Genomic DNA, 18,039 nt, shown 5'->3' with positions numbered 1-18,039 from the left:
TGCATCCCTGCCCAGAGCAGTGTCCAGCTCTGAAGTCTTCAGCACAGGACAGACATGGACTTGTTGGAGGGAGGCCACAGCAAGGATGGGAGGACTGAAACCCCTCTGCTGTTGGGGTTGTTCAGCCTGGAGAAGAGAAGGCTCCAGGGAGATTTTTTGGTGGCTTTTCAATACCTGAAGGGACTGATCACAAAGCTGGGGACAGACTTTTAGGAGGGCTTGTTGTGACAGGACAAGGGGTGGTGGTCTGAAATGAAAAGAGGGAGATTCAGTCTAGAGATAGGGAAGAAATGGTTTTCAGTGAGGGTGGTGAGACCCTTGCCCAGGTTGAGGTGGGAGTTGCCCCATCCCTGGCACCACTGCAGGTCAGGTTGTCTGGGGCTCTGAGCAACCTGCTCTTATTGAGGATGTCCCTTCTGAATGCAGAGGAGTTGGGCTGAATGAGCTTGCAAAGTCCTTTCCTGCCCAAACCAGTGTCTGATTCCATGATCCTGTGACCATCCCAGCCCTCTGCTCCTCCATCTCTTCCCACCCTTTGGCTTCCAGCCTCTCCCTGCATGACCTGGACACCTTTCATGCCCAGACCAATCTGCAGGACTCCTCCATGCCCCTCTTTGTCCCCTGCCTCTCTCCCTTGCCCTTTACCTCTGCCTCCTCCCTCCCTTCGCGCCCAGCTTGTGCCTCCCCCTACCTCAATCCATGGAACCCCCCTTTTTCCTCCCCTGCCGGGGGGCTCCCCTCATCCTCCCCTCATCCCCTTCATCCTCCCCTCATCCTCCCCTCATCCCCTTCATCCCCCCCTCATCCCTTTCCATCCCCCCCTCATCCTCCCCTCATCCCCTTCATCCTCCCCTCATCCTCCCCTCATCCCCTTCCATCCCCCCCTCATCCTCCCCTCGTCCCCTTCATCCCCCCCTCATCCTCCCCTCGTCCCCTTCATCCCCCACTCATCCTCCCCTCGCCCCCTTCATCCTCCCCTCATCCTCCCCTCTCCCTTTCCACCCCGGCTGCGGGCGGGGCAGCCTCTGCCGCGCTGCCAATGGGCGCGGGGGGGCGCGGCCGGCGGGGCCGCCGCATTTAGCAGCCGGGCCGGGCCGGGCCGGGTTGTGCCGGGCTGGGAGCCGGGGGAAGAGAGGTCGAGGAGCGGCATGGAGCGGGCAGCGGGCAGCGGCACAGCGCTGGGTACCTCGCTGGCCGAGGGGCTGATCAAATCCCCGCGGCCGCTGATGAAGAAGCAGGCGGTGAAGCGGCACCACCACAAACACAACCTGAGGCACCGCTACGAGTTCCTGGAGACGCTGGGGAAGGGAACCTACGGCAAGGTGAAGAAAGCTCGGGACCGCTCCGGTAAACTGGTAAGGGGCTCCTTACGGCACCGATGCAGCAGCACCGGGAGCCGGTGCCTGCGTTCCGAGCGTCGCCCTGCTCTGAGCGGGATGGGCCAGGTGCTAATCCCCCTTCGTCCTGCTGCATCTCTCCTCGCTACCCTCTCTACTCCCGGTGCATTCCCTCCTCCCTTCGTTCCGGTGCCTTCCCCCCGCCCCGCTTCGTCCCCATGAATTCCTCCCCCATCCCCTCCCTTGGTCCCGATGCGTCCCCCCCAGTGCGTTCCCTCTGGCTCAACCCCAATCTCCGATGCATCCCTTCCCGTCTTTGCCCTGGTGCACCCCTCCGCCCTGGAGTATTCCCTCCCTCGATTTCACCCCGGTGCATCTCCACCTTAGGGGCTCTCCTCAGCCCGTAACCGCAGCCCCCTCCCCGTTCGGCTCCCGGTGCACCGTGAGGGGAGGCTGCGGCGCTGCCGCGGTCGATCCCTTGCCGCAGTCGGGGGAAGCCCGGAGTGGCCTCGCATTCCCCTTTGTGCGGGGGGCTGGGGAGGAAGAGGAGGGTTGCAGCCCCCTTCGCCCACTTGACCTCGTCAGGCTTCCTGGGAAAGGGACCCCGCAGGTATCCGGCAGCGAAGAGCAAATATTACACTTGTGTCTGAAGAGCTTTCTCCTTCCTCTTGCCCTGGTTCTTGCTGGGGTTTGCCTCTCTGCTCTCAGCAACCAGAGGCTGAACCTCTCCTCCTCGAGTGTCTGATTAAATCGTGACTCACCCCATCGACAGCTCAGCCCCTCCAAAAAGAGTGGCTCTGGGTGATGCATGGCTTAAAACAGAGCACAGCAAGCCAGGGTGCTGGGAGAGGTGGGGGGACCCTCATCCTCAGGAAAGCAGGGGGCTGGGAGAGGTGGGAGGACCCTCATCCTCAGGAAAGCAGGGGGCTGGGAGAGGTGGGAGGACCCTCATCCTCAGGAAAGCAGGGGGCTGGGAGAGGTGGGGGGACCCTCATCCTGAGGAAGTCAGGGCTCTGGGAAAGGTGGGAGACCTTCTCCCTCGGGAAAGCAGGGTGCTGGGAGAGGTGGGAGACCTTCACTCTCAGGAAAGCAGGTCTCTGGGAGAGGTGGGGGACCCTCACCCCCAGGGAAACAGGGTGCTGGGAGAGGTGGGAGACCTTCACTCTCAGGAAAGCAGGTCTCTGGGAGAGGTGGGGGGACCCTCATCCTCAGGAAAGCAGGGTGCTGGGAGAGGTGGGGGACCCTCACCCCCAGGGAAGCAGGTCTCTGGGAGAGGTGGGAGACCTTCACTCTCAGGAAAGCAGGTCTCTGGGAGAGGTGGGGGACCCTCACCCCCAGGAAAGCAGGTCTCTGGGAGAGGTGGGGGACCCTCACCCCCAGGAAAGCAGGTCTCTGGGAGAGGTGGGGGACCCTCACCCCCAGGGAAGCAGGGTGCTGCTGTCCCGGCAGCTTCGTCCTTTAGGATCCTGCAAGGCTTGAATGCTTGACAGCGATTTCCTTGTGCCCGCTCAGTGCTGGGCACCCGGCGGTGCGGTGTGGCACCCGAGAGCGGTGCTTGCACACCAGCCCACCTTGGGACCAGGGGTGAGCAATCAAGGTCCAACTGCAGGTGGTGGGACTGGCTCAGCAAGGCTCTTGCGGGCTGAGCAGAAGCGCAAGGCGTGAGGTTGGGTCACTAACATCGGGGTGTGAGCTTGGGTCCCTAGCATGCCACAGAGGGAAACCAACTGGAGAGCTGTGAGGCTTTCTTGTGTAACAGGACGGCTCCTGGGTAAGGCAGATCTGCCCTTTCCATCAGCCCATCTGATTCCGAGCCAGCTGCTGGTTTGCTGCATAATCAGGGCCTCGAAATGCAGCTTCCACCCACAGACACAGAAGGGTCCCTCCCAAGGAGATGGGTGAGAAGATTTGGCTTTCCCTGTCCGCACCTAACACAGCTTTGTGCCGGGGACCTCTGAGCTACCTCCAGACTCCCCTACCTGCGGACACCCCCGGAGCTGGGACTCCTTTGTGTGGCAGCCTTGGTCCTGTTGTGATGCAAATGAAAGCCACGGGCCAACGACTCCTTAATAAATGCCAGGGATAGTCAAAGGCTCAGCTAAAGAGCACCTCGGCGAGCTGCTGGTGGAGAACAGGAGGCTTAACCACAAATCTCTCCTCTTCCCACAAATTCTTTCTTGTAGCACTCAGCGTTTCCGGACCTGGTTTAATCTTTAGGCTTATCCTTGAGCCGGGTTGTTATTTGCTCCTTCTCTAAGTGGCTTTCACTTCCTAAACACCAAGGTGTGAGAGCAGGTAGGGCTGCCTCCACCAGTTAGCCCTCCTGGGCTCTGCCCATCCCATGTTACCGGCTGAGGCTGTAGAGCTGGAGCTGCTTGGTTGCATGGGTTTTGCCTCTGGCTAATCAGAAACTGCTCCCGTCGGAGGCGCTAGGGATTGAACCATCTCGTTTTACCACCTTGCTAGCCTGCCTTCCCCCCCCTCCCCCCATCCCCCTCTGAATTTTAACCAGCTGAGCTGGACTGGGCTCCCAGGAAGGTGTGTCTAAGCACTTGATAGTGGCAAGACCAAGTTCTTACAGCTGAAGGAGTTTGGGGGGAGACTTCCCTGAATGTTCTTCACCTAAAGCCTTTTGGTTTCTGGGTAGAAAGGCTTTAGGTGAAGTGATGCTGGTACCTCGTGGTGGGTACTGCTGAGGGCCATTCCCAGTGCTTGGGAAGTTGTGTCCTTGGAGCAGGTGGAGAGAGTTGATGGTGGGATCAGAAAAGGTGTGACCAGCAGGAGCAGGGAGGTGCTCATGCCCCTGTGCTCAGCATCCGTGAGTCCACACCTCGAGTACTGTGTCCAGTTTGGGTCACCACAGTACAGGAGGGACATTGAGGTGCTGGGATGGGTGCAGAGAAGGGTGATGAGGCTGGGCAGAGCTCTGGCAAACAGGGCCTGTGAGGAGCAGCTGAAGGAGCTGGGGGGGTTTAGCCTGGAGAAGAGGAGGCTGAGAGGGGACCTTTTTGCCCTCTACAGCTACCTAGCAGGAGGTTGTAGTGAGGCTGGAGCTGGTCTCTGCTCCAAAATTCCTAATGATAGGAGAAGAGGAAATGGCCTCAAGTTGCATCAGGGGAGGTTTAGGTTGGCTGTTGGGAGGAAGCTCTTTCCTGAGCAGGTGCTCAGGCACTGGCACAGGCTGCCCAGGGAGGTGGTGGAGTTGCCATCCCTGGAGGTGTTTAAAAGGAGAATGGATGTGGTGCTTGAGGCTGTGGCCTGGTGATGAAGGATGCTGGGATGGAGGTTGGACTGCATGATCTTGGTGGTTCTTTCCAACCACAGCCATTCACAGTGATTGCTGTTGTGCTGAGGATGCCAATGGCATCCTGGCCTGTCTCAGGAGCAGTGTGGGCAGCAGGACAAGGGAGATTCTTCTGCCCCTGTGCTCAGCACTGCTCAGGCCACCCCTGCAGTGCTGTGTCCAGTTCTGGGCTCCTGCATTGCAGAGAGATGTTGAGGTGCTGGAAGGTGTTTGGAGAAGGGCAGCAAGGCTGGGGAGGGGCCTGGAGCAGAGCCCTGTGAGGAGAGGCTGAGGGAGCTGGGGGGGTGCAGCCTGCAACAGAGGAGGCTCAGGGCAGAGCTGATTGCTGCCTGCAGCTGCCTGCAGGGAGGCTGTAGCCAGGTGGGGTTGGGCTCTGCTGCCAGGCAAGCAGCAACAGAAGAAGGGGACACAGCCTGAAGCTGTGCCAGGGCAGGTCTAGGCTGGATGTTGTTAGGAAGTTGTTGTCAGAGAGAGTGATTGGCACTGGAATGGGCTGCCCAGGGAGGTGGTGGAGTGGCTGTGGCTGGAGGTGTTGCAGCCAAGCCTGGCTGGGGCACTTAGTGCCATGGTCTGGTTGGCTGGGCAGGGCTGGGTGCTAGGTTGGGCTGGCTGAGCTTGGAGCTCTCTTCCCACCTGCTTCATTCTAAGATTTGATTTAGTCAAGGGCTTGTCAGTGTGAAACCAATGATTGGACTTGAGGAGCTTGAAGGTCTTTTCCACTCTAAGAAGCTCTGTGATGCTGCATTTCTTTCCTTCCTTTCTCTTTTCCCCCCTGTGGCTTTTGGGTTGAAGGCTCAGCAAGGTGCCCCACAGAGGTGGCAAGGCTCCTGCACCTGTTTGCAGAGCAGTGTCTGGCCTCTTTATTTTTGTTCCCTTAGTTTGGTGTTTCTCCCAGCCTGGTTCTCAAGCCTTGGCCTCCAGCCAAGTCAAATAGAAGGAGGCAACTCCCGTGGGACTCGCTTGCAGTGTCGGAAATGTCTCTGTGGGCTCTTGTGATGTCAAGGGGAAATCAGCACCTGGAATATTCCAAAGCAGCAAAGCCTCTTTTGATCTCCAGCAAGGGCTGAGCCCTGCTCTCTTCCGTGGTGGGTTGTAATCCATCTTTCATGGAGCATGAAATGCTGCACTTTGCAACCTGGAACGACTTCTGAGGTGCTGCCTGGGGTTGTAGCTTAAATGCATCTCTCAGCAGCTGCTGTAAAATACCTCTTCTGCCCCCCCCCCCCCCCCTCCAAAATGTTTTAATTAAAAGCCTTTTTTGACTTGGAAAGTGCTTGAGGTAGCAAAGCTACTGCAGCAGGACCTCTTGGGGCTGTTTGCTGCAGGAGATTCTTCCTGCAGCATGTAGGTTGTAGCAGTGTCTGGCCCTGAAGCTGCTGGTCCCCATAGAATGCTCTGGGTTGGAAGGCACCTCCAGGAGTCCTCCAGTCCAATCCCCCTGCAGTCAGCAGGGACATCCCCCAACTAGAACAAGTTGCTTAGAGCCTTGTTCAAGCCTGACCTTGACTGTCTCCAGGGATGGGGCCTCCAGATACTTTTCTCTCTCTGCTGTCACACTCTTAGGGAGGAGATACTGTGGAACCAAGCTGCTCCTCAGCATCCCTGGGGAAGGATGAAATGACCACAGATTAAACCTCCCTGGCAGGGCTTAAGTGGTGCAGGTGTGGACCCTGGCAGTGGTGTAGCCTCGCTCTGTGCTGTGCCCAACCGTTACACAGGCAGCTGGCAAGGGCAGCCCCAGGGCTCTAACAGCACCTAAACCTGCTGCTGCAGCCCTGCCTCCATCTGCCTGGGAGCTCTCTAACTTGAGAGGCAAGGATGCTCTCCAGCACTCTGCTGAACGCAGCCAGTGGCATCTCCTGAGGCTTCCCTGGCAACCTGGAGCCCTTCTGAGTTTTCATGAAGAGTAGATCTTGCCTCAAGCCTTGGCTCAGCAGCATTTGTGTGTGAGCATCTTGATATGCACCCTGAAATACTGAGGCTGTTGGGCTGGATGTTGGGCTTTAGAGGGGAGATGAATAGAGCGAGTCAGAAGGAATCCTGGGGAGCAGAAGCAGGCTGCACAAAGGCTTTGTTTGTGTTCTAGCAGGGGTCAGGTAACCAGGGGCTGGAGCAAAAGTGGTTAAACTTTAACCTGTTAACCCAGCACAAAGGGCAGGGGAAAGAATACACCTGACTTTCAAGAAGCTGTTAAGCACTTTCAGTATTGCTTTGTACAGAAACTTGGGCCTGAGTTATTGAGCTTCTCTTGGTCAGAGTTTGTTCTGCTTGGTTCCTTCAACTCTTGGGCTAGTGCAGGCCTTGGGGCTTCACCAGAGTGCAGGAGGCAACCCCTGGCCTGTGCATAGAATGGCCTAGATTGGAAGGGACAACTAAAGGTCATCCAGTCCAGTCCCCTCTGCAGTAAGCAGGTACAGAGATGTGCTCCAGGACTCCATCAACCACCTCTCATGTGCCCATCTGAGCCCTGAAATTTGGCATGTCCTTCTGCCATGGAGACCCTGATGTGGCAGCTGAGATCTTGCTGCTTTAATGTCTGGTGACTTGCTGTGGGGGTGATGGGTTTTGCTTAGCAGGGGTTGAAAAGTTGCTCTGAGCCTTTTGCTGCTTGGTGGGCAAGAAGCAGCCCACCAAGGGCTCGAGGAGTGAGATTCCTGACTCCCTAAATCAAAGGGAATGAGGCTGAGCATCCATCTTAGACAGTCAGAGGATGAGGAGGGTCTCAGGCTGGGCATCCATCCTAGACAGCCAGAGGAGGAGGGTCTCAGGCTGAGCATCCATCCTAGACAGCCAGAGGAGGAGGGTCTCAGGCTGAGCATCCACCCCACCCAGCCGGAGGAGGAGGAGAAGGGTCTCAGGCTGAGCGTCCATCCTGGACAGGAAGAGGAGGAGGGTCTCAGGCTGAGCATTCGCCCCACTCAGCGGGGGGAGGAGGGTCTCAGGCTGAGCATGCATCCTGGCCAGCCAGAGGAGGAGGAGGGGGGTCTCAGGCTGAGCATCCACCCCACCCGGCCGGAGGAGGAGGAGGGTCTCAGGCTGAGCATCCACCCCACCCAGCCGGAGGAGGAGGAGGAGGGTCTCGGCACAGCATAGCGACGAGCAGCGCTCCTGTGCCGGCAGCTGGGGCCGGCGGGTGTCCAGGGCTCCTCTCCCCGTTGCTGGGAGACCAGAGCAGGGGTCCCTTTACAGGATTAATGCTGTTCCGCATTCTTCTTCGATAGAAAAAGAGAGGTTCTGCTGGATTCAGTTGTAAATTCAACCCTAGGAGCACATTGTCTCTCCCCAGCCCTTTTGAAAGAGGATTAGGAGGCATCTATTCTCCAGCACTTACTCTTCTTTCTCCTGCCCTTTCCATTCCCTTGTAGAGGAGAACTTTGAAAGCCTTGGGGAGCAGCTTGCATCACCAATGCTGGAGCTCAGTCCTGTGCCTTTAATCTGCTCTTTGATAGCAAACTTTCTTCTGCCTTTGCATAATCAGCTCCTTGAAAATAAGCATCTGCAAGAAAAACAAAACCTGGGAAGGGTTTGGGTTTGGCTTCTCCTCGTTTTCCTGACCCCAAGATGATGATGATGTTGTTGTTGTTATCTTCCAAGTCATGTGTGCAGGTCACATTCCTTTGGCTGGCTGTGGTCCAGCAGTGGCTGTAGTGGACACAGTTCCTGTATCCACAGCACCTAAGCAAGGAGCAGGCTTGGGCTGCCTGTGGGAGGAGGCTTGGGGAGCTCCTCTGGTTGCTTTGGAGGGGGAGGTAAGGGAGAGCTTCTCCCTTTGTACACAGCAACAGGGCTTGGAAAGCATAAAAATGTAACTTCTCTTGGAGTTCTGGAATGAGCTCAAAGGTCTTCTCCAACCAGGTGATACTGTCAAGTCCAGCCATGACCTAACACCTCCTTGTACACAGCTGCTGGACCATGGCCCTCAGCCTTGCATCCAAATGGCTTTTAAGCATCTCCAGGGATGGAGACTCCAGCACTGCCCTGGGCAGCCTGAGGATTGTTTCACTGGAGCTGTAGGCTACAGCACACTGTGTGGAGAAGCTGGGCCATCCACCTCTTGGTTGTGAATCCCTCCCCATGGGGAGAGGAGTGAGTCTTTAACTCTGCCAAAGGCTTTGGGAAGCCACAGCACTTCTGTCCCCAGCAGCTGGGTGATTCTCTGTGCCTCTGCTCATCTGCAGGTAGCCATCAAGTCCATCAGGAAAGACAAAATCAAGGATGAGCAGGACCTTGTCCATATCAGGAGAGAGATTGAGATCATGTCCTCCCTCAACCACCCCCACATCATCGCTGTCCACGAAGGTGAGTCCTCTTCTCCCCTCTGCTTTCCACCAGCAACTCTCCCAGAGCAGGGCCTGGGTACCCCCCCCACTACTGGGGTTGGTGCTGATCCTTCTCCTCCCTCTGTTTGCTTGGGGCAGAAGCTGTTTGCTGTTGTTTGTGCCTTGCTGGTGACTCAGTGCTGCACGGAAAGCAGATGCTGCTGGGCTGTGGTTTCCCTGCCTGCGTGCAGAGCAGTGGAGAGGGGAAATACCTGCTCCAGAAATAGCTGCTTCCCATCCCCTCCAGCCCCCAGAGAGAAGCTGCCTCCCAGAGGCTTTTGGAGGCTGGAAGCCTCAGTGCTGCTTCCAATGGCTTTGTGTTGGACCCCAAGTCCCCAGCTCTCCCTTTAGGACTTGGGGTCCACCACAAAGCCCAGTGCTCTGTGTGTGTGTTGTGCTGGATGCTGGCCCCAGCCTCCTTGTGGCTCTGCTTTTGTCCCCAGGCAGGAGCTAGTCCCAGAGCTAGAATCCTCCTTCCCTCCTCTGGGGCATAGGGAAACTAAACCACAGGGTGCTGGGAGAGCTCCTGGTGCTGCTGGGCTTAGCTTTATGGCCAGGCTTGGGCTTTGCTCTTGCTTCCAGGCTGTCAGGGCAGTACTAGCCAAAAAGGAGTTTCTCAGCTTGATTTAAAGCAGGTCTCCAGCTGGGTCAGCTTTTGCTTGGAGGCTGAACCTCTTAGCTGCAAAGCTGGGTGCCCTCTGCTCTTCCCTGGGGCTGGCTCTGCCTGGGTTGATGGCACGGTGCCAGGCTGTGACCAGTGCCTGCCTTCTCCCTGTGTGAGGTATCCAGAGTCCTTTTGTCCTCTAAACAAAAGCAAGTGGATTGGCAGCTCCGGCGGAGTGTTTGCAAGGACTGAGTCACGCTGACTGCTGGAATTCAAAGAAATATTGAGGCAGCTTGCAGCAAACAGGAAGAAAAGGCTCCAGGCTCCTCTGCTAGCCTGAGCTGCAGCCTTGTTGGGAGCGACGGGGGCAGGCAGAAAGGCCACCCAGCCGTGCCAGCCTGCAGCTCCATCGCCTTCCCCCTTGGCAGGCTTTTGTCCAGCGAAGAACCCTGTGTTTTAGTCACCTTTTTGGCAGAGCACAGCCTCTTCTCCTGTGCTCTGTGGCTGCAGATTGCTTGGCCAGCAGCCCTGCTGGCACCGTGGGGTGGGGGTGGCAGCTCTGGCTGTTCCACTCTGGTCTGCAGGTACCTGCAGAAGCCTTAATGAAACTCTAACGCGTTCCGCTCTGCAGAGCAACTTGAGGGCACAGGCAATGGGGTGGGCAGTGTGTTGGAACCGCTCAGGGCCCCACCTCCTCATTAAAAGGCTGAGCTAATGAAGTCACTGAGCTCGGAGCATCCCTCCTGGCACCCTGTGGCTTCCCATCTCTATGTCCCTGGGCTCGGAGAGTCCCTCCTAACACCCTGTGGCTTCCCATCTCTGCATCCCAGAGCTCAGAGCATCCCTCCTAGCATGCTGTAGCTTCCCATCTCTGCATCCCAGAGCTCAGAGCATCCCTCCTAGCATGCTGTAGCTTCCCATCTCTGCATCCCAGAGCTCAGAGCGTCCCTCCTAGCACCCTGTGGCTTCCCATCTCTGCATCCCAGAGCTCAGAGCGTCCCTCCTAGCACCCTGTGGCTTCCCATCTCTGCATCCCAGAGCTCAGAGCATCCCTCCTAGCACCCTGTAGCTTCCCATCTCCAAGTCCCTTAGCTGGGAGCATCCCTCCTAACACCTTGTGGCTTCCCACCTGTGTGCAGTGTTTGAGAACAGCAGCAAGATTGTCATTGTGATGGAGTATGCCAGCAAGGGGGACCTGTACGACTACATCAGCGAGCGGCAGCGGCTGACGGAGCAGGAGGCTCGGCACTTCTTCAGGCAGGTGGTGTCTGCTGTCTACTACTGCCATAAGGTGGGTCAGCAGCACAGCACCATGCTTCCCACCACCTTGCCAGGGGGAAGAAAGAGTTGGAGGGATGGACTCCTGTGAGCTTGGCAGGGCTGGCTCTAACTAGAGGAGAAGCAACCGGGGCTGGGCAGGGATGCAGTGGCTGATGGGGATGCTCAGCTTGGACTGAGAGGTGATTTGGATTGGATTAGGTTAGATTTAGATTGGATGTTAGGGGCAGGCTTATTGCTATGAGGGTAGTGGATCACAAGAACAGGCTGCCCAGGGAGGTGGTTGGGGCCCCAACTCTGGAGATAGTCAAGGTGAGGCTTGACAGGGCTCTGAGCAACCTGCTTCAATTGAGGCTGTCCCTGCTGACTGCAGGAAGAGTTGGACTGGATAAGCTTTGGAGGTCCCTTCCAGCCCATTCTATATGAGAGGAGCTCTTGGCCATTGGCCTTTCCTGGCAGGAGGGTTAAATCCTGGCTCTTGTCTGAAGGGTGCAGCAGTGCCCAAGCAGCTTCTAGGAAGCTTTTGCCTTTGCTTGCTGCTGCTGTGCCATGGAATGACTAACCCTGGCTGGGAGCTACTAGTTCTTGTCCAACCCACCCAGAGGGAGATGCCTGAGGCTGCCTGTCAGGGCTGAAAGCCAAGCCCTGGGTCACCCATCCTGTCCCCTGTGACAAAGGATCTTCCTGGAATGAGCCACGTCTGACCTGGAAGACCATCCAGGGCCTCTTAAGAGGATGCTCTAAGGCCATGCCTTGGTCCTGGGTACCCAGGTGCCCTCAGAAAGAAGAGAGGAACCAGCAGGGCACCTCCTGAGCCCTAAGCAAACTTTGAGTCTCCCTTATTTAGGCAAAACTGAAGCTGTGCTCATCACACCCTAGCCAGGAGCTGGCACCAGCTGGCACTGGGTGGGGGGGGGGGAGGGTGCAGGAGGCCAGCATGGCACCTGGTGCTGGGTGCCGCCCTGTTCCTGCCACCAAGCAGCACGGGGAGCTGGCAGCACCCATGCCAGGGACGTGGCTTACAGCTCGTCCTCGTGGAAGCACCCAGGGGTGTTTACTGCTCCTGTGCCGTCACCGTGGCGCCTCCCTGTGCCACCCAAGGGCAGTGAGTGACCTTCCCAGGCTGCCCTGCCTGCCTGCCTCAAACAGCCTAGGGGTTAACCCATCCCTTCTTGCCCTCCTGCAGAATGGGATTGTCCACAGGGATCTGAAGCTGGAGAACATCCTTCTCGACTCCAACAGCAACATCAAGGTGAGAGGCTGCCTGAGCACCCAGCACGGGGGTCTAAGGGATGCTGCTTGGTGTAGATGGACTGGGGGTGGCCACCACATCCTGGATTCCCAGGGTATGTGGTTCTGGATGCTCTGGGAAGCATCTGCCAGCTCTGGGAGTACTGCTATTGGGCCTCACTGCTGCTTGCTCAGGAGATGGAGAGTCAGGAGGCCACCAGTACGGGTCCCCTGCTCTCTGTCTGTGTCTTGGTCCTTGCTAAGGAGCTCAGGAGGTTTCACTTGAGCTTAAGGAGAAACTCCTTCACCTTGAGGGTGCTGGAGTCCTGGGGCAGGCTGCCCAGAGAGGTTGTGGAATCTCCTCCTCTGGAGAGCTTCCAACCCCACTTGGACATTGCGTTCCTGTGCAACCTGACCTAGGGGAACCTGCGCTGGCAGAGGGGGTGGGACTGGAGGAGCTCCAGAGGTCCCTTCCAGCCCTCACTCTGCTGTGGTTCTGTGGGAGGCTGAGGAGGCAGGGCAGCCTTGCTGCTGCCTGCTGAAGCTGTGCTCTGTCTATCTGGCAGCTGATAAGAGGGCAAAGTCTGCACGCTGAGGTCAAAACCCAACCAGCTGAATAAGAAAGGGCTGTCCCAGTGCAAGTCCCTGCTCCTGGTGCCAAGCAGGCTGGTGGAGGGAGGTGTAGGAGACTTGCTGGCTCCACTAGCCCCAGGTGATGCTTTTTGGCCTCTGCTAGGGAGGAAGGAAACAGCCACGGGTTGGATTTGGTGTGGTTGGTGCTGAGCAGGCTGTGGGGCTTTATCTCTCCAAGGAGTAATTTGGCAATCTGGGAGCTGGTGAGCAGGGACTGGACCTTCTGCTCACTGTGTAATGAGGATAATGAATGTCTGGGTGCTAGGTGGAGCAGATGGGGACTGAGGCAGCCTCGTGTGGCTGTGAATGAGCTGGAGGAGAGCCCAGCAGCTCTCCTTCTAACCACACCTTTGAGGTTGCCTCCGCTCCTGGCGTGTTGGTGAAGAGGCTGGAAGGGCAGAGCTGCAGGGCAGCTCCTGTAGTGGTTAGGATGAGCTTCCTGGGACTGGGGAAAGAGGCAGGAGCCACACTGGAGGTGCAGAAAGGGAGGCTGCTGCTGGTCCCTGAGGAAACTGGAGGCACCCAGGAGCAGGGTGCCAAGGGCAGCCTGGTTTTGGCCAAGCTTGAAGGTGGAGAGCTTCAGGTGGCAATGCTGCTCCACCTGCAAAGGGAGTTTTGCTGCTTGATAACAACTTCAAACTCTTCTCTAGATTGCAGACTTTGGCCTATCCAACGTCTACCAGCAGGACAAACTCCTGCAGACTTACTGTGGCAGCCCTCTCTATGCATCCCCTGAAATCATCAATGGGAGACCCTACAAAGGCCCAGAGGTAGGTTGTGCCTCACCCCCTGTGAGGGAATTGTCTTCCTGCCTCTTCATTTGGGCTCACCAGTGAGATTCCCCAGCAGAGCAGAGCCCTGCCAGTGGGATTTGGGGTAACAGGTCCCTCACTGCATGGTTGGTGTGTGGCAGCTGCCACGAGGTGGCTGTGGTGGGGTACAGGTGGCTGGAGCAGTGCCATGAGGTGGCTGTGGTGGGTGCAGGTGGCTGTGGTGGGGTGCAGGTGGCTGAAGCAGCTGCCATGGGGTGGCTGTGGTGGGGTGCAGGTGGCTGGAGCAGTGCCATGAGGTGGCTGTGGTGGGGTGCAGGTGGCTGTGGTGGGGTGCAGGTGGCTGGAGCAGTGCCATGAGGTGGCTGTGGTGGGTGCAGGTGACTGGAGCTGGACCTGCCCCATGCTCTCTCCTCCCCCATGGCTGTTGCCATCCAGGAGCTGCTGCTGAGGTTCAGGTCATGGTGGAGGGGTCCTGCCCAGCTGGAGTGGGGGGGAACCAGGGCTGCCTGTTCCTGCTGCCCTCCTCCAGGCTCCTCTGTTCCTCTGGCAGGTGGACAGCTGGTCCTTGGGTGTCCTCCTCTACATCCTGGTCCATGGCACGATGCCCTTTGATGGCCACGACTACAAGACTCTGGTCAAGCAGATCACCAGTGGGGATTATCGGGAGCCCACGAAGCTGTCAGGTAGGCAGACCCCCACCCCTCTGTGCATCCTCCCCCTCCATGTGTTCCCTCCAGTGCCTGACCTTCCTCTCCCTCAGATGCCACGGGGCTGATCCGGTGGATGCTGATGGTGAACCCGGAGCGCCGTGCCACCATCGAGGACATTGCCACGCACTGGTGGGTGAACTGGGGCTACAAAGTGCCCCTCGGGGAGCAAGAGCTGCTGCGGGAGAACGAATCCCCCCTGGCCACGGTGGCAGAGTGGCTGCGCCGCTCCTCCCGGCCCCTGCTGGAGAACAGCTCCAAGGTCCGATGCTTCTTGAAGCAGCACATCCCCAGCGTGGCCCTGGAGAGGCAGCGCTCCCTCAAGAAGTCCAAGAAGGAGAACGATGTCTCGCACACGCTGCAGGAGGCGGCTCTGGCTCCGGACAACCCCTCCAAATCCAGCCTCAAAAGGCCCAACGGCATCCTGAAGAAGAGAAACTCCTGCGAGCAGAAGGTAGCCAGCCCTGGCCCCCCGCCGGCAGTGCCCGTGGGAGAGCTGAGGGCAGAGGATGCAGAGGTGGCTGCCGCGGGTCTGGCTGCCGCGGGTCTCGCCCCGCTCCTGCCCTCTGGCATGCTGCCCTGCAGCACGGAGCTGGGAGCTGTGCCCAAGAAGGGAATCCTGAAAAAGCCCTCGGCCAGGGAGTCTGGATACTACTCCTCCCTGGAATGCTGCGAGTCCGGGGATGTCCTGGATGCAGGGAGCTTGGACCTGGATGGGAGCGTCTTTGCTGACCCCCCCTTGCCAGAGCAGGACCCCCAGGGGCTTCCTACTCACAGGAAAGGCATCCTCAAGCACAACGGCAAATACTCCTCCGGCGGCACCGAGCCGGACAGCCCCCCCGGGCAGGGCTTTGGGGGCTTCGGCGAGGTGCCCCTGCCCCAGGCACCCCGCGCCCGCCCGGCCAGCGCCGTCAGTGAGGACAGCATCCTCTCCACCGAGTCCTTCGACCAGCTCGACCTGCCCGCCCGTGTCCCCCACGCCGGTGGGACCATGCGGGGCTGTGTCTCTGCCGACAGCCTGCTGCGGCTGGAAGAGGAGGAGGAGCTGGAGGAGGGCCGCAGGCTGCGCCGATGGACTGTGACCCACTGCCGCAGCCCCCTGCGACAGAGCAGCTTGTCCCTGGCGGGCTGCGACAACGTCGCCGAGGGCTGCCACCGTGCCCTGCCCGTCGGCATGAAGCTGAGCTGAAGGCATCTCCCGGCAGGGCTCTCCCCCCCGGGGTGCTGCGTTTTGGGGAGGGGGCTGAGCCCTCCCTGCCCTCCGGGGCTGTTGGTGCTGCTGAGCCACATCCCAAAGTGTTTATGGTGCAGCCTCGGGGCGTGGGCAGATGGAGAGAAAACTGAGTGGCTGCGGGGGCGTGGGTGAGGGATGCTGCGCGGCCAGGGCGTTCAGTGGACCAAAGCCCCGAGGGATCTGCCCACTCACCCCCATGGAGGGGCTTGGAGGGCAACCCCCCGAGGGATGCTGCCCACTCACCCCCATGGAGGGGCTTGGAGGGCAAACCCCAGAGGGATGCTGCCCACTCACCCCCGTGGAGGGGCTTGGAGGGCAACCTCCCGAGGGATGCTGCCCACCCACCCCCGTGGAGGGGCTTGGAGGGCAAACCCCAGAGGGATGCTGCCCACTCATCCCCATGGAGGGGCTTGGAGGGCAAACCCCAGAGGGATGCTGCCCACTCACCCCCGTGGAGGGGCTTGGAGGGCAACCTCCCGAGGGATGCTGCCCACTCACCCCCATGGAGGGGCTTGGAGGGCAAACCCCAGAGGGATGCTGCCCACTCATCCCCATGGAGGGGCTTGGAGGGCAAACCCCAGAGGGATGCTGCCCACTCACCCCCGTGGAGGGGCTTGGAGGGCAACCTCCCGAGGGATCTGTCCACCCATCCTCATAGAGGGGCTTGGAAGGTCCCAGAGGCTCCTTGCTGCCATCCTCCCTTTGCAAACAGACTCATCTCATCTCGGGAGAATCCAGGGGTGGGGGGGGAGTGGCTTTTCGTTGTCTTTGCACTGTTTTGGCTGCACAAGGTGTGGGATGGGGCAGGTGATATACCTCAAACCAGCTGGAGATGTAGCAGGCTGCTGGCACGGGGCTCTGCCCTGGGCTGTGAACTGGGCTCTTGGGATGTGCTGGGTCCAAACCAGCCAGGTCCTGGCACTTCCCTTTGCTGTGCTGAGAAACCCAACTGGATCTAGCTGAGAAGATGCTCTGATGCCAACTTTGGTTTTGGTGTTTTTTCGTTTTGTTTTCTTTTTCATATTGAAAGAAGAGTGAAGAAAGAGGAGGAGGAGGAGGAGGAGGAGAGGGAAAAAAAGTGCCTTGGGTGAGGCACAGCTTCTTTATTTATTGCTTTTGTCCAGCTTGATGTAAAAGTGGAGCAGCACAAAGCTGTGCTTGGCCCCAGAAGGGTCTCCCAGATGTTGTTGCTGGGCTGGGTGGAGGTGTCTGTGCCCCTTGTCTCTCCTGCTGCACGTCGGAGCTCTGTTGCACTATCGCCGTGTGCCCTCTCCAGGGTGGGTTTTTCCCTCTCCTTCCTACAGAGTGGGCTTGAGGGGGGGTTAAAAAAAGCAAAACTCATTAAATGAAAAGCAAATGGTCAAGCTGAGTTGTCCTCTCCATTGCTGGGCCAGGGAGGTGTGATGGGAAGCTGCTGCTGTCAGCTCTCTCTTCTCTGTTGGTAGGTTCCAGGCTTCTGTGCTGCTCCTGGTGGGATGGAGCTGGGGCTGTGCCTGGAGCTGGGGCTGTGCCTGGAGCTGGGGCTGTGCCTGGAGCTGGGGCTGTGCCTGGAGCTGGGGCTGTGCCTGGAGCTGGGGCTGTGCCTGGAGCTGGGGCTTGCTGCAGTGCAGGTGAGGATGGTTTAGCTCCAGGCAGGTGTCCCCATGGGGTGTGGCAGCTCCATGCAGCTCCAGGGCTCCAGCACTTGTCCCTTCTTTAGTGGTGAGGCTGCTGTGTGGGTATAAACTGGTACCTGCTGCCCAGTGTTGTGTGGTGCTGAGCTGTGACCTGACCTATCCTATGTGTGGGGGCTCAGCACCCACCAGCAGGGTAACCAGCTCTGCTTTTTAAGGCTCAGCTGCTGTGTGACCCAGTGAGGGAGGGGGTTTGGATGAAGGTAGGACCTGTCCTGGGGGAGAGCATGGCACTGGTACAGAGATGCTGCTGGTGTCAGTGCTGTGCTCCTGACTCAGAGGGCAAGGAATGGCAGAGGTGTTTTGGTTGGATGAGACCTTGAAGATCATCCAGGCCAACCATTAACTCAGCACTGCCAGGTCACTGCTCAGCCGTGGCCCTCAGCACCACATCTGCACAGCTTTGAAACCACTCCAGGGATGGGGACTCAGCCACTGCCCTGGGCAGCCTGGGCCAGGGCTTGACAGCCCTTTGGGGGAAGAAATTGTTCCTCCTGTCCAGACCAAGCCTCCTCCGGTGAACTGGGGGTAATTTCCTCTCATTCTATCTTGGGCAGAGCCCAATGAGCAGGTCCCCAGTGCCAGCAGTGGGGCCAGGAGAGCCAGTGGCATCCTGGGCTGGCTCAGGAGCAGTGTGGGCAGCAGGACAAGGGAGGTTCTTGTGCCCCTGTGCTCAGCACTGCTCAGGCCACCCCTGCAGTGCTGTGTCCAGTTCTGGGCTCCTCCACTGCAGAGAGATGTTGAGGTGCTGGAAGGTGTTTGGAGAAGGGCAGCAAGGCTGGGGAGGGGCCTGGAGCACAGCCCTGTGAGGAGAGGCTGAGGGAGCTGGGGGGGTGCAGCCTGCAGCAGAGGAGGCTCAGGGCAGAGCTCATTGCTGCCTGCAGCTGCCTGCAGGGAGGCTGTAGCCAGGTGGGGTTGGGCTCTGCTGCCAGGCAGCCAGGGCCAGA

At 58.7% G+C, this 18,039-nt stretch overlaps 1 protein-coding gene across 1 annotated transcript; it reads left to right on the top strand.

The window, feature by feature from the left end:
* Nucleotides 1–1,102: 1,102 nt before the first annotated feature.
* NUAK2 (NUAK family kinase 2) lies at nucleotides 1,103–16,783 on the top strand. The gene is made up of 7 exons (XM_064173763.1): nucleotides 1,103–1,355; nucleotides 8,820–8,940; nucleotides 10,704–10,855; nucleotides 12,029–12,094; nucleotides 13,356–13,475; nucleotides 14,029–14,161; nucleotides 14,239–16,783. The coding sequence occupies exons 1-7, from the start codon at nucleotides 1,149–1,151 to the stop codon at nucleotides 15,372–15,374; spliced, it is 1,935 nt and encodes a 644-aa protein (XP_064029833.1). The 5' UTR covers nucleotides 1,103–1,148; the 3' UTR covers nucleotides 15,375–16,783.
* The last annotated feature ends 1,256 nt before the right edge of the window (nucleotides 16,784–18,039 follow it).

The sequence above is a fragment of the Pogoniulus pusillus genome, chromosome 39 (genome assembly GCF_015220805.1).
Source record: "Pogoniulus pusillus isolate bPogPus1 chromosome 39, bPogPus1.pri, whole genome shotgun sequence".
In the NCBI taxonomy this organism is placed as follows: Eukaryota; Metazoa; Chordata; class Aves; order Piciformes; family Lybiidae; genus Pogoniulus; species Pogoniulus pusillus.
The sequence above is the reverse complement of the archived record's forward strand: the minus strand, read 5'-3'. Positions and strand labels throughout refer to the sequence as shown.